This window comes from Phalacrocorax carbo, chromosome 10 (genome assembly GCF_963921805.1).
Source record: "Phalacrocorax carbo chromosome 10, bPhaCar2.1, whole genome shotgun sequence".
Taxonomy (NCBI): domain Eukaryota; kingdom Metazoa; phylum Chordata; class Aves; order Suliformes; family Phalacrocoracidae; genus Phalacrocorax; species Phalacrocorax carbo.
This window is the reverse complement of record NC_087522.1, coordinates 7,101,103-7,115,541: the sequence shown is the minus strand read 5'-3', so window position 1 is coordinate 7,115,541 and position 14,439 is coordinate 7,101,103. Positions and strand designations below refer to the sequence as shown.

General features: G+C 45.6%; 1 protein-coding gene across 2 annotated transcripts; it reads left to right on the top strand.

Moving 5' to 3' along the window:
* The first annotated feature begins 71 nt into the window (after positions 1 to 71).
* Positions 72 to 13,531, top strand: GET4 (guided entry of tail-anchored proteins factor 4). Of its 2 annotated transcripts, none has more exons than XM_064461668.1 (9): positions 72 to 358; positions 5,095 to 5,173; positions 5,597 to 5,678; positions 6,615 to 6,764; positions 8,515 to 8,608; positions 10,541 to 10,681; positions 10,765 to 10,840; positions 11,005 to 11,077; positions 12,185 to 13,531. In XM_064461668.1, the coding sequence occupies exons 1-9, from the start codon at positions 204 to 206 to the stop codon at positions 12,271 to 12,273; spliced, it is 939 nt and encodes a 312-aa protein (XP_064317738.1). In that variant the 5' UTR covers positions 72 to 203; the 3' UTR covers positions 12,274 to 13,531. The 2 variants fall into 2 exon arrangements, with proteins under 2 accessions (XP_064317738.1, XP_064317737.1); XM_064461667.1 differs by having other exon boundaries at positions 74 to 358; positions 8,470 to 8,608.
* Positions 13,532 to 14,439: the final 908 nt, after the last annotated feature.

The window sequence follows — 14,439 nt, the reverse complement described above, 5'->3', positions numbered from 1 at the left end:
CTCGGCAAACGCGACCCCACCCCCGCTCGGCCCCGCCCCCGGGGCCCCACGTGACGCGGACCGCCCCTGAGCCTCGCCGGCCGCCGTCGGAGTGGGCGGAAGCCGGGCGGGCGAGACGTGAGGGCCGCGACGCCGCCGCGGGGCTGCGTGGGTCTGCGTGCGCCTGTGCCCGCCCTCCGTCCCCCCTCCCCTCCTCCGCGGTGATGGCGGCGGCGATCATGGCGGCGGAGCAGGAAGCCGCGAAAGGCGGCGGCAGGAACCGCGGCGGCGTGCAGCGCGTGGAGGGCAAGCTGCGCGCCAGCGTCGAGAAGGGCGACTACTACGAGGCGCACCAGATGTACCGGACGCTGTTCTTCAGGTAGGGCCCGGCCGGGCCCGGCTCGTCGCCCTGCCCCTCCCCCGCCCGGCCTTCCAGAGCCTTCCCACGCACTCCGCTGGGCTGCCGCCCGCCGCGCCCACGTCCGCTCCCCATTGGCCGCGGCTCCTGCCCATCGCCGCATCCTGCTTTCTCATTGGGCCGCAGGGGGGCGGGGTGGGGCGGGTACGTGCCGCGGAGGGCAGGGCAGGGCGAGGGGCGCCGGACCAAGCTGGGCCCGGGCCCGACCTGAGGGCAGCGGGCTGCCCGTGGTGGCCCCGCTCCACCCCGGACCGGCCCCGTTCCCGCTGCCCCAGACCCCGCCGCCGCTGGAGGCCTTAGGGGCGGCGCGGGGAGCCTCTGCTCGACGGGGTTTGGAGGTTGAAGCCCGACGGTGGCGCGGCCGGGCCCAGCCGCCCGGCCTGACCCGACCCGACCCGACCGCGCGGGCCCGGCTGAGGGACGGGACGGCGCTGGCGGGAGCGGGGCACGGCGGGGGCTCCCTGCCTTGCGTCCCGGGAGAGCACCGTCCCGTCCCGTCCCGTCCCGCTGACGTGCAGGGGACGTGTTGCGTCATACCTCCCCGCGGTGACGGGCAGAGCTGAGTTTTGCGCCCCCGTCCCGAGTGACGCACACCCCCTCCCCCGGCCGGCCGGGATGGCCTCGGTCAGCCCCCCCCGAGCGTCCCCCGGGGGCTCGCAGGCCCCGCGCGTCCCTGGCCCTGGGGCCACCCTGCGCTCCGGGGGCAGGCGCCTCCCGCTCTCGGCCTGGCTGCCAAGGGGGGTATTTCACGGTTTTAAGGTTTTGGCTCGATGATTGCTCTGCCAAGAAACAGGGCTGCCTTGTTGCATGGCAGTCACCCTCGGGTACCACTTTCGGGAAGGGGCAGCTCTCAGAATGGCAAATATCACCTGTACAGACAGATTTTATTAGAATAGATTCTAGCTGGTGTAATGTTTGCGTACGTGATTACGACTAAGTAGAACAGGCCTGGGCATTTTTTCAGAAATATTACTACTACCTGTTTTCTCATAAGAAACTTATTTTTCTTGCAAACTTTATTTGATTTTTCACACCTCCTGTAACTTGCAGTGGACGCCCTTTCTCTCATCAGAACAGAAAATGTTGACCCTTCCTTTCAGGCAATTCACAGAATAAGATGTCTCTTCTAGGGGCTTCCTCAGCTGGTCCCAGCGTTGTTGGGAGGACAGGTGGGAAATCTGCCTTCTGAGTCTTGGTAGCTCACTTGTGTGTCACCTGTCCTCGGAGCTCCTCAGAGTTGGAGCAGGAACAGGCCTGTGGGTATGCACAGAAAAGTAGCAGTCAGGCACGTGGGGAAGAGGCTCCTTGGTGCACAGTCCTACTGCTGCTGGCAGCACACATTAGATAGCCCGCCCTACCCTGTACACCAAGCACCATGAAATTAAAGCAGTTGTGTTCTGCTGTGGCCTGGTGGGATCAGCGAGGGCACCATCTAGGCCTTAAGACTTGTTGTTTAGCCCCAGTCAGCAGCCAGGCACCACGCAGCTGCTTGATCACTCTCCCCTGGTGGGACGGGGGAGAGAATCGGAAGAGTAAAAGTGAGGCAACTCGTGGTTTGAGATAATGACAGTTTAATAGGTTAAGCAAAAGCTGCACACACAAGCAAAGCAAAACAAGGAATTCATTCACTCCTTCCCACGGGCAGGCAGGTGCTCAGCCATCCCCAGGAAAGCAGGGCTCCATCACACGTAACGGTTACTTGGGAAGACAAACACCATTACTCCAAACGTCCCCCCTTCCTCCTTCTTCCCCAGCCTTATAAACTGAGCATGATGCCATATGGTGTGGGATATCCCTTTGGTCAGTTTGGGTCAGCTGTCCTGGCTGTGTCCCCTCCCAGCTTCTTGTGCACCCGGCAGAGCACGGGGAGCTGAAAAAGTCCTTGACCAGTGTAAGCGCTACTTAGCAACAACTAAAACATCTCCACATTATCACCACTGTTCCTAGCAAAAATCCAAAACATAGTCCCATACTGGCTACTATGAAGAAATTTAACTCTATCCCAGCTGAAACCAGGACAAGACTTAAATTGTATTTGAGACTAAATCTAAATTTAAGACAAAGCATGGCCCATTTTTTATAGTAGGGATTATGTGCTGTGTTGGCTGCGGTGGCAGAAGATGACTTGGCTCAGCAGGTCACTTCTCATCCAGTCTTGTGAATGTATTAACTCGCACAGTTTGCTTAAGCCTCCGTGAATTAATTTGGAATCAAAGATCCTGCTTTTTCCGTTCTACATGCAAGAGAGAGGAGGTGCTCAATTAAATGAGAAGGTGACATTTGCATAGCTAGGAAGAGGGTTTCCTTCTAGGCAAAAAGATGTTATGAGACTGTGAAATTTGTTTGGAAAGTCACTGAGGGCAAAAAAAAAGAGAGTCCTGGATTGTCCTGTCTGTCCTCTGTAAAATGTATGTTAAATGTCAACAGTATTCCAGAGACACGTTAGCATGAGTGAGACGACCTCAGCTGCGGAATGGTACTTGGGACGGCCGGTGTTTTCTTGTTTCAAAGAACACCAGCCTGTAAAATGTTAGTCTGTTCTGACATGAGTTATGTGTTAAACTTGAAATCCTGACTCAAAGCTTCAAAAGTCAAAAACTGAGATGTGTTTGAGGATGCAGGAGGAAAGATTGTCATGAGCCTGCGTCCTGCGGACTCCTTATCCCTCCCTGTGATCCACGCAGCAGGTGGAAAACTGCTGTTCCTGCCTGACAGCGAGCAGCGAGTCCTGTGCTCCTCCGAACAGGAGCTCCTGGGCCAGTGTCGTTACCGTGCCGGCTGGCTGCGTTGAGCTCTTCCCCATTTACGATTCGGTGATTGAGTCAAACTTCCAAGTTTAACACCCCTGTTGTAGTTACATTGGCATCTGTTTTCCTCGTGCTTGTAAGTTCTTTTTCTGGTATGAATGATCTGTTCCAGGATCTTGGTTATGAAAATGTTTCTCTGTTGTTCTAAATGCCACTTAGATCAATGTAGTGAACATTTATTTTTATTAAAATTTATTTTTAAATAAACGGGTTTTTTTTAAAAGAATCCCCACAACTCTTTTAAATGTATTTTGTATTGTAAAGCTGTTTTCAGCATCTTGTAGTATCTGCTGTGGTAATTCCCAGATTAAGAGCTACCAAATAGCACTGGGAATCTACTGTAAGTAGAATTTGTGGAAGCGGATCCACAGTGAGATTCGGAGTCTAGAAGCAAACCTGGATGTGAGGCCAACTATAAAAATGTTGGAGCTGCCGATCTGTTTGACTAACGTGTGGAGCGATTGCAAATCTGAATTATTGAGGATACTTATTCCAAAAAAACACCATTGTGCCATCCATTATTGCAACTCTGGTAACTGTTTTGGATAGAAGACCTTGGGGTTTTTGGAAGACAGTGTGCAGGATGGGAGGACTCTGCCTCCTCCCGTGCTCATTGTCTGGTCTGGCTTTACCCGCAGGACCTGTCCCTGGGACTGTCACACGTGTGACAGGGCTCTCACATGCAGCACAGGAGCTTTTGGGATCTGCCATTTGCTTTTCCCTCTGGTTGGTGCAACCCCTTCCATGTGGGGACGCTGGTGCAGCGGAGCGGCTGCGGGACAGGGAGGCTGCTCTGACCTTCAAGAACAGAAAGGGGTGAAACGGGCACAGCACAGCCAGGCGCTGTAGAGGACAAAACAAATATTGCAGATGCTAAAGCAGTGTGGTAGGGCTGACGTCTTATCTTTTTGATATAAGCAAATTGGCTGTTGTTATTAACTACTCAGAAAACAGACTTTATGAGAAGCAGTTAAGAGACATGGAAATTGGAAAATGTCTGTTGCCACACCTTAATTGCTTTTTAGGAAATGCTGAGTTTATAATCTAGAGCTGTGACTATCCAAGACCTTTAGTTACCGATAGTGATGATGTGCTGCAGTCACAGCACCATGGTAAGAGGCTCCTGCTCTTGAGGTAACCATTGGGAACAAGCTCTTTTATTCTTCATTTCTTGATTAATTCTTCAGTGAGGAGGGTGGAGCTGCAGAGCTGCAGCAGGTATGTTCTGAAGCATTATATTTGGGAGACCAGACTTGTTTCTGTTGTGAATTGGTGACTCTGTAAAGTGTTGCATCGCACCAACCTTGCTGGCTGCTCTTTTCTTACTAGAGCCCATCAGAGACAAGCTGCTTTGGTTCAGCAGAGGACTCGTATGTGGCTGTTGTCCCCTGGCAGGGAGTAGTAGTGGTCAGAGAGACTTAAACCAGTGGAAAGGAGACACAGCTGAGGAGAGGGCTGGAGTCGCTTGGGCGGCACTGGGTGTGCAAGCTGTCCAGGGTGTGTTCTGAAAACTGTTTCGCTGTGATGGCTTTGGTTTTGGTGAAGGCTCTACTGTGATGGTCTGAGTGGTGTGTGTAGTTCAGTGCATTGGCATCTTTTGCTCAAGTGAACTCTTGGGATCATTTCCTTTTCTTTGTTTCAGCCCAAATCAGGTTTGAAGCTCTCCGTTTTCATTCTTATACTCTTTGCTCCTATTCCATCAAGTCTGGAGCAGAAAACAAATTGTAGCTTGCAGTTAAAGTTATGTCATTATTGAAGCTAAACTGATTTAAAAATAAATCCCTTATTGCCTTTATTTTAAATTTTAGTGATCCTTTAAATGTAAGTAACTTTAAGTATATACAGCTTATTTAGTGGTAATTTTTCCTGAGGCTTTGGTATTGTTTTCAGGTATATGTCACAAGGGAAACATGCAGAAGCAAGAGAACTAATGTATTCAGGTGCTTTGCTGTTCTTCAGTCATAACCAGGTAAGTCACTGATTTTTTGTGTGTGGGTTGGGGGGGGTGGTGGATAGGTCATTATTCCAAGATTTTGAGGGGTGAACGGTGAATTCTCAGTGGTAAATGTCTGGGGTAATTGCTTTGTAATCTTTTGTTTTATCTCTTTGTTGAGCCTTTCTGCACAAAGCAGGATTGTGCCAAACTGGAACATAAAGCAGAAGTGTTTGTGAGCATCCAGACAATAGCCATAACCACATTTGTTTTGCTTTCCTGGAGGCTTCTCTTTTGATGCCATCAAATTACTGTAATTTATTTATTCTGAGACTTGGTACTGTGCCTTAGCTGTAGATGATGATAAAAGCATTAAATCTGCCTCTGACAAAATTCTGGTTGATGTTTTCTTTTATGTACTGATATGTTCCTCACTACCAGTATGTGTCTCTTTTGTAGCAAAACAGCGCTGCTGATCTGTCCATGCTGGTTTTGGAGTCTTTGGAGAAATCGGATGCTAAAGTAGCAGATGACCTTTTAGGTGAGGTTGCCTTTGCGTTCGGTTTGGGGGTGTTTAGATGTGCTTTCATGTCACGGTGACTGTTGTTAACAGTCTTGAAACCTCCCACGTGGCTAAGGGTTACCTTCATCATAGAAATGCACTGGGGGAAAATTTCATTAGAGAATAATGGATTCCCAATAACTTTGTGGCATGCTTAGAACAAACATTGCTGTCTCGTGGCATTGTCCTTTCCTCGATGCAGCAGTAATGTATTGCCTGCACAGTCATTGGTGTCCCCAGGGCTTGGGTGGCTGGTGGTTTCCCACCCTAGCCCTGTGGTAGTGCGTACTTTATTTTGATTGAGCTGTTGACAAGGAAATTTTTCTTGTTTGACTGTGAGATTTGGTAAGCAGGCAATTCAGGGAGACCTTAAGAGCTGCCTAGCCAGACTACTGCTGCAGCATGGGTGAACCGCTCCAGTTAACAGCCTATGGATGGAGACAGAAAGACAGAGGCCATTCTTTGTTTACTTAAATCAGCTCTGACATTTGGTATCCCATCTACGACTTCTGGTGGTGCTCTTCTGAACTACAGCCCTCACAGCTTCCCTATGGACGGCAAGCAGTCCCATAACCTGTGGCCTTTCCTCTGCCTTGGAACTGCATGGTCCTCTGGGGTATCCTGTCCCAAACAATGAGACAGGGAAGGTGTCACCAGCTGACTGCAAGGCACAGCTTTTGGCTCTGGAGGAGTCATATGAACATTGCTGGCTGATAGGTGCAAGACTGACTTGATGTATGAGAAGTGGCTCAAGTTCAAAGTCACTCTTTTTTAAGGTGGCTTATGGAGGCTGTTAAGGGAGCTTAAGGCACGATAGCACTGTAACTTAAATGACGTATCTTAAAGATGCACTAGAAGCAGCAGTTCATCCCATTTCTGTTAATGCTAAATATTTGTGAATCTTATTGCTTCTAGAAAACTTGGCTAAATTGTTTAGTTTAATGGATCCAAATTCTCCTGAAAGAGTGGCTTTCGTATCCAGAGCACTAAAATGGTCTAGTGGGGGATCAGGAAAACTTGGACACCCAAAACTACACCAGCTACTAGCAATTACCCTGTGGAAAGGTAAGAAAAATCAACTGGCTTTTCTGTGTTTTGTTTTGAAAATATTGAAGGTATGGTATTGTAAGGATCTGCTTTGGAAATAACCTAGGGAAGCTGAGATGGAGATGACTGATTGAGTTCTTCTATTATTACCTGATTTTTGCAATAACTTCAGTTTGATGTTACTAACAAAAAAAAATCTTGGGCTGTAACTCTGTACTAGTGCAAACCCCAAAACAACTGCTGTAAAGCTCTCTGTAGAAGGAAGGTTGATCCTTTAGACATTGAAGTAGGTTGATTGAGTCATTAGGAGGAAAATAGCTGGGGAGCAAAGCTGTTCTATTGTGGTTTTGGGGTTTTGTTGTTGTTGTTGTTTTGTTTTTTTTTAAATCCTGGATAAACCTGACAAAGATTGAAATACATCACCTAGCATCCAAAACAGTCTTTGGATCTGGAGTTAGGTACTTTTTGAGACATTGACCAGCAGGCTTATTCCAGAATAAATGCTGTTGCCTTTGATTTGTGTTGGATTTTATCACTTAGGGTGGGATGTAAGATAAACCAAAAATGCACTAAATAATTATTTTAGCTGCAGATGATAGCCAGTTTTTGAAGTCTTACGTTCAAATTGTAACAAAGATGCGTGAGAACAGTTGAATAAATGCCATCTTTTCTGTGGCTTCTTGTGAAATAACAACTGTGTAAGATGATTGTTTATTTTACATTTTTCAGTAGCTGCAAAGTGATGATAGTGGTTTCGTATAACAATCCTGACCCAATGGTCAACGTTACAGCTCATTGCCTTTCTGCGTGCCATAGGCCATCCCATAGCTCTCCTCATGGGACTTGTGTTAGCTTGATGGCTGCTGCCAGCCAGAAAGGGAGGATTTTCCTCAGAGCATTTAAGTTAGAAGCTGAGATATAATTAGGATAACAAATAGTTGCATTCTGAAAGTAAAAATCCCCATTTTATAGCAGTCTGCTCACTGCTCTTTTGAAGAGCAAAACACGTACGTTTTCTTGGTCTGTAGTTTTTGAGAGTTTAATCAGAAAAGGCTCAGATTTTTAAAACAAAGCTTTTATATTCCAAAAATTAGCAGCTATCCAGTTTTGATTTGCCATTGCAGTGATTTTGCATGGTGCTTTGCTTCAAGTTAAGTTCTAACAAATCATCGCTATTTCTTACACCTTTTTTCCCTGTGTAATTGCTGTTCTATTCAGCATATGGAAGCAATTTTAATTTTGATAGCGAGAGTGGGCTAAGCTAAAAATAGGAAATGCCTTCTTTCTGTGCGCGTAGAAAGAAGGACGCTGAAGATGCTGTTCGGCTTCTTGGTGCACATGGTCTTATATGGAGCTTCTTGATTCTTCCCCTAAGCACAGGTGATAGAGTATGAAGTGTCAACGTGCAGCTCGATAAAATGATGTGACTGCAGCTCAAGCTATTTGTCCCAGTGGTAGCTGTGGTTTGTGGTAGCATTGGATAAACTGTATTTAATAACAGTTGTTCAAATGTATTTAGGATAATGTGCTTATTATGTCCTTTATAAATTGTCTAACTTATAAAGCAAAAAGCCCACTCTCTTTGCTAGTTGTCTTGTTTATATACTGTGTACGTAGCTCTTGTCCTTTTACCACCTGTAGTGTACAAGCCTAACAGATTTGTTTGTATGTTCAGGTATGATGAACTGATTTCTTAAAAGCCATTTTCTTTTTCCTTTTATAGAGCAAAACTATAGTGAATCTCGGTATCACTTCTTGCACTCCACAGATGGCGAAGGATGTGCAAATATGCTAGTAGAATACTCCTCGTCCAGGGGATATCGCAGTGAGGTGGACATGTTTGTAGCACAGGCAGTACTACAGTAGGTGTTAAACTTTTTTAAAATTATTTTGCTAAGATGACACTGTGTTTGAGGCCAATCTAATTTAATCATTATAGCTGTAGGTTAACCATGCATTCTTTTCAAAAGAGTCTGTGAAACTGGCCAGAGCTTCTGAAACTCATCTTGTGTGGTAACAATGGGAGAAAATAATCTCAAAACTGGTGGTTGTATTGGTCAGATGGGGGAGGGAAAAACACCAAACAAACAAAACATATTAAGGTCGAAACCTGAAATAACGTTAATTACCTGAAGAACTAATGCAATCTGTTTGACCCTGAAAACACAATTCTTCATTTTGCTAACACCACTTTATGTCAAGTTAGGGCTTACCTTGATGTTCTTACCAAGACTCAGCCTAAGTGGGCTCTATATTTACCTTCAGCATAGTACTTGCTCTCAGCCTCGTTGTCCTAAGAGACAATTTGTCTTGGGTCACCCTACCCTGGTCTGTAAGCAGCAGTGCAATGTTTCTTGGTTTGACAGCATTGCCGGTGGCTTTAATTTACTTCAGGCATTTATTTTGTAGGAGGTAGGAATGCAAGCTATTATGTGTCTTGGCAGAGCTCACGTACAATTAAGGTTGACAAAGCCAATTTTACTGTGTTTAATCAGCTGATGGCTTTCTTCAGTCAGGGAAAGCAGCTCATGGAGGAGGCTGAGGAGGAGGTGGAGACAGGACTCTGCAGCAGGGCGTCAGGGAGAGAGTAGGTTTTGGGGGAGAGGGAGGAGGTGAGAGCAAGTCTGTCTCTCTTTTGGCAGCAGCGAGCTGTCATGTCAGATTTGTCCTGCTTTCCATAGCTGGTTGATGCAGATTGCAGTGATTTTGAGCGGTAGAAAATCCTTTATGGAAATCCAGTACATGCAGGACTCTCAGACAATTTTATGGGGCTTTGTTCTGGAGGGGGGGAAATTCTGGGGGGAAGTTAGGAGTAAAAGATTATTTTTTCAGTATTTTTACAGCACTACTACTGCATCCTTTACTGGCCTATATCTCAAATACTGTACTAAATCCTCTTACATGGCAGTTTATACGCTAATGAAAATAATTCCTTGCTCAGCAGTAAGGCAAAAGAGCCCAATGCCCTTGCACGTGTCAGGGTACAGAATTGGAGGCCAGCCTGCAACCGCAAATGAGCCTGCTCGTGGCAGCCTTCCCAGTGCTTGCTGCCAGCATTTGTCCCAGATAAAGTCTCTTGCTGGCCTTCTGGGACTTGCCGAGATTGCCAGTTAAATTAACTGGACCTGAACAAAGATTTGATCAGTTTGGGAAATTGATCTGTTAAGTGGTGACAAATGGCTTGGGAGCTCAAAATGTAGCTTTATTATGAGACATGTAGCCGTGTGTCAAACTTACTAGTGGTCCTGATGCCATGTTATTTTGAGGTAGTGCTAAAAGAATGACAGAGTCGTTAGGCACCAGCAGTTACGTACTGAAAGGAGGTGTGTTTGGGAGTGGACGGGACCAGGACAGAGGCCTTTAATTTGGTTTTTATCTCAGCATAGTAAACTCTGGACCAGTAAAGGCAATATCATGTTTCATTTGAATTACATGGTGTGGCCAGTCTTTCCACATTTTGATTTAATTGATGCCCTCTCTTAGTAACCATCCTGCACAGAATCTGCTTAGATCTTGGTTAAACTCATTCTATTACTGTCAATTCTCCCTCCCAACCCACTTGTTCCACAATGTACTCTAGTAGTGATTTCCCCTTCCTCGGTTGATAGCCAAACCATTGCCAAAGGTGTACCTCTCTACCAGTTAGCTTTTGCCGTCAGTTTAAGCCTAAGATGGCATCTATGCACAAATGAAGTAGAGATTGTTGAGCTTTTGGCTTCCCTTTTCCTTTCTGCATGTAAAACTACTTCTCTGCCTTTTATTTTTAACTTGCTTTGTTCTGTTTCCTTTTACAGATTTCTCTGCTTAAAAAATAAGACCAGCGCATCAGTTGTTTTTACGACATACACACAGAAACATCCTTCAATAGAAAAGGGTCCACCCTTTGTTCAACCACTGCTAAACTTCATCTGGTTTCTGTTACTGGCAGTTGATGGGTACGGTCTGATTTTTCTCATGTTGTTCTTGGTTTTCTTTTCAGTTGTTACTGAGGTTACATTTTTGGTTGTTTCCTTTCTAGAGGAAAACTAACAGTATTTACAGTATTGTGTGAACAGTATCAACCTTCGCTGAAAAGAGATCCCATGTATAATGAGGTGAGTTACTTGTAGTTGTAAACAGGATTTAACCTACAGAATTAGTGATTGTCTCCTGTTTTGTGACTTGCAGACAGGTCTGGCTTGTGTGGTAACTGCTGCCTATAGTACTTCCACCTGTAGGCAAAGTAGCTGACATTGTTCTTCACCTCGTGTCGTTTCAGTACCTAGATAGAATAGGACAGCTTTTCTTCGGTGTTCCGCCCAAGCAGACATCATCCTACGGAGGATTACTAGGTAAGGATTATGCCAACAACTGTTTATAGATACCACCAGTCTTTTCCAAGCAGTGGCTTATATGAAATAGCTGTGCTGGAAGCATGAGGTTTGTTCTAACGAATATATCTGGTTTTTCATAGCCTGTAGAAACAGTCATTGCTGTAGAATACATGATGGATTGGTTGCATGTGAAATTAATTTGGTGAAGCTAGTAGACTTTTCATCTTTGAGAAGGGGAGGAGCATGTAAATTACTCTTACGCTTAATTTTTGACATTATGGTATAACTTCCAAATGTAAAGAAAAATCTTGTTTGTGTTAAAGCTCAGTTTCCTCAGACTTCAGTGGCTGATTATCTTTGAGTCAAGTCTGGGACTTTGGTAGAGATTTGACCAGTCCTGGTAGAAAATGAATGTTCCCAAAGTAGAAGTTCTGAAATTAATACTGCCCCTCTACAAGAACTGAAAAGGAATAAAGAAGTTCAGCCCTCATCTCCTGGCTCTTGAATAAAATGTGAGCAAATTGAACTGGATTACTTTTGTAAAATGGAGTGTTTTTCCCTGAGAACGAAGCTTCTCTGTAAACCGAACTGAAGCTTTGCCTACAAATGTCAATTCACCGATACCCAGAGATTGATGAAAAACATGGGCGTCATAGATCCCATAGGTAGATAACAGCTTTTCAGCAATTCAAGCATCTTTAGATTGAATAAAACAGGGAGGATGCACAAGTGCCTCAGACCAGTTATTTGTAGCGTGGTACAGGCCGTTGCTGGGGTTCGACAGTTTCATGGGCGGAGGCATCTTTCCTCATTTGGTTGGGTTTTTTTCCCTTCCTCTCATCAACTCCGGTACATGATGAGTATGTGACTTTGGTGGGGTTTTTCCAGTGTAGTCTTTGAGAAGAAACGCATCAAAATACAGCTTTCCAAATCAATAAATTCTTAATGGAAACCAGTGCGGGAATCCTAACGTCCTGCTGAGACTCTTCTACTTAGGGGAAAAAAAAGGGGTTTTCATTACTGAAATCTGCACCCTAGCAGTAGCAGGACGGTAGGAGAGTAGTTAAAGTATTTGAGCCAAGAATGTAAAACCAGCATTTTTGACTGTCTTGTATTTTATTCTAGGAAATCTTTTAAACAGTCTGATGGGAACCGGAGAAGATGATGACACAGAAGATGGACAGGAAGATAGCAGTCCTATTGAGCTCGACTGAATGTTGTTGTCACTGGGTGCCGTGTAAATCTGATGATTCGATGACTCCAAAGACAGTTTTGGGATTTGAATCCTGCAGTTGTTTCTTGGCGCCTAAAAGGGCTTCTGCAGTCTTTTAGAAATGGTTGCTGAAATGTTCATAATGTTCGGTCTATATTATTTATGTAAAAAAAAAAAAAGAAAGAAACCAACAAAAAGTAGCCAAATGAACCAATCGGAGCAATTGTTAGCAGGTTTCCGATACAGCGGCTGGTGACTTTGATTAAAATATAGTCTTCTATGGTTTCTGATGCAGTATTCCCTTTTGCACAGTAATTCAGTAAAGCATAAATATGGGTGTTGCACTTCACGGCCTACCCAGTACCATCTTTGTTACCAGAAAGCCTCCTTGCCCTCTGCCACCTCCAAGGAAGATCTCGAAAGGCAGGGTGATCAATTGAATAATTTATTTGCGAGGCTGGTGCCAAAAGTCCTGCCAGATGAGACGAGCAGCATAACTTGAGATCCTCGTCAAAGAGACATTGATACCAAGCACTTGCTTGCACTGCCGTGAGTAACATGCACACCATTCATACTGCCTTTCACTCTCCTTAAGGTCTGGCTCTGCCGAGCCCACGCGTGTGTTTAGCCGATACTTCCTGAAAAGCACAAGATTGAATTGCTCGTGAGCAAAGGCCCATCAGTGGACCACAGGTCACAGGCTTCCATGTGGGTCTCTCTGGCCTAGGTATAAAAATTTGGCTTGTGGCTCTAGTCCTTTGGAACAGATTCTTTTTCGGTGTAAGGTCACAACCATACGTAAAGGCGATGGCGTTGCAGTGGATTAAATGATTTGCCGCGAGCAACGTATGTATGTGTTTGAACTGCAGCTTATGTAAAGAAAAGGGATACTGCAGCACTTCTGGTTCTTTATGATATATTTATTTTTCTTGGGTGATTGATTCATTTAACACTTTCTGTAAAAAAAGAATAAATCAATAAATAATGGAGTAACTTCAACCTCAGTGGTAGGCATAGCCATTCTACATCTCCTCCTCTTTAATGCAGCACAGTGGATGTCAGTGGTGCAGTGAACAGATGAAATGGTGGGGAAACACTTTATTTTTTCACGATGAAAATAAAAAGGCTTAGATTAATAAACAGCAATCATGCATGGGGGAGGGAGGGATTAATACAAATCTATTGACTGTATGAGAAAGGCATTGAAAGGAAGACTTTGTGTTAATTGTGAAGTCTTAAATAAACACTTTATACCAGAATGTGTGATATTGCTGCTTTATGAGCAGGGCTCTTGCTTTCCTTTCTATATTCCCCCCGCCCTCTGCATTTGACTGTGCGTGACCCAGACCTTAGTGCTGCAGCGCTAGCTCTGTGCAGCAAAGGCATAGGTTTAGTTGGGTATTGGCTGCGGCAGCTGTGGAGTGCTTTGAGTTTAAGCAAGTTCAGGAAAGAACCCCCACCCAGGCTGATGCTGTAGACGTTTAGTAAATGCGCTGGGACGCTGGCAGCAGGCGAGCGCCACGTCATTTCATTGCTTTTGGCTGCCAGCGCCCGTGCCTGGCTTGGGGCAGCTGAAGGTGCCCACAGGTGTCCGGCAGCAACGGGCCCCTCTTGTGCCCTGCCGCTACGGCTAAGACTGAGTTTACATGGTCACCCTGGCTCTGGCAGGGCCGGGCTGCCGCAGGTGCCCGGGGGGAGGGCAGCGCCCCAGGGACCCCGTGCACCTGCTGCCGGTCGCGGGGCAGGTGGGGGGGGGGGGCCTATGTGCGAAATACACAATTACAGCGTTAGGCACAGAATACGCGTGTGTAAAATACAGCTTCAACTACATGTACACGCACACGAAGAGGCTTTTGTGTATATAATAATTAATTGTATGGCATGTAATTTATAATATTAATTATATTAGTCTTACCTGCACATGCACATAATTATTCTAGCTAGCTGTAACCACAACCAACTAGCCCAGCCTGTCCTTCCCCGCTTCTGCCACGCCTGGGGATTTTTAAGTGTGAACGCGTGAATCTGTGTGTGTAAAGTATGTATTTAGAAATACTTTTAAGATAAATTAAATAGTATGCCTAGATGCACTGTAGTTCTCCTACCTTTATTATATAAAAGGCATGCATGCATACAATTAAATATTTTATAAATTTGCAATTATAAA

Excerpts from the sequence above, each read along its gene's own strand:
- GET4 (XM_064461667.1), top strand. The coding sequence starts at position 204 with ATGGCGGCGGCGATCATGGCGGCGGAGCAGGAAGCCGCGAAAGGCGGC. Across the intron at positions 359-5,094 it reads TACCGGACGCTGTTCTTCAG|GTATATGTCACAAGGGAAAC; the intron begins GTAGGGCCCGGC and ends TATTGTTTTCAG. Across the intron at positions 5,174-5,596 it reads TGTTCTTCAGTCATAACCAG|CAAAACAGCGCTGCTGATCT; the intron begins GTAAGTCACTGA and ends TCTCTTTTGTAG.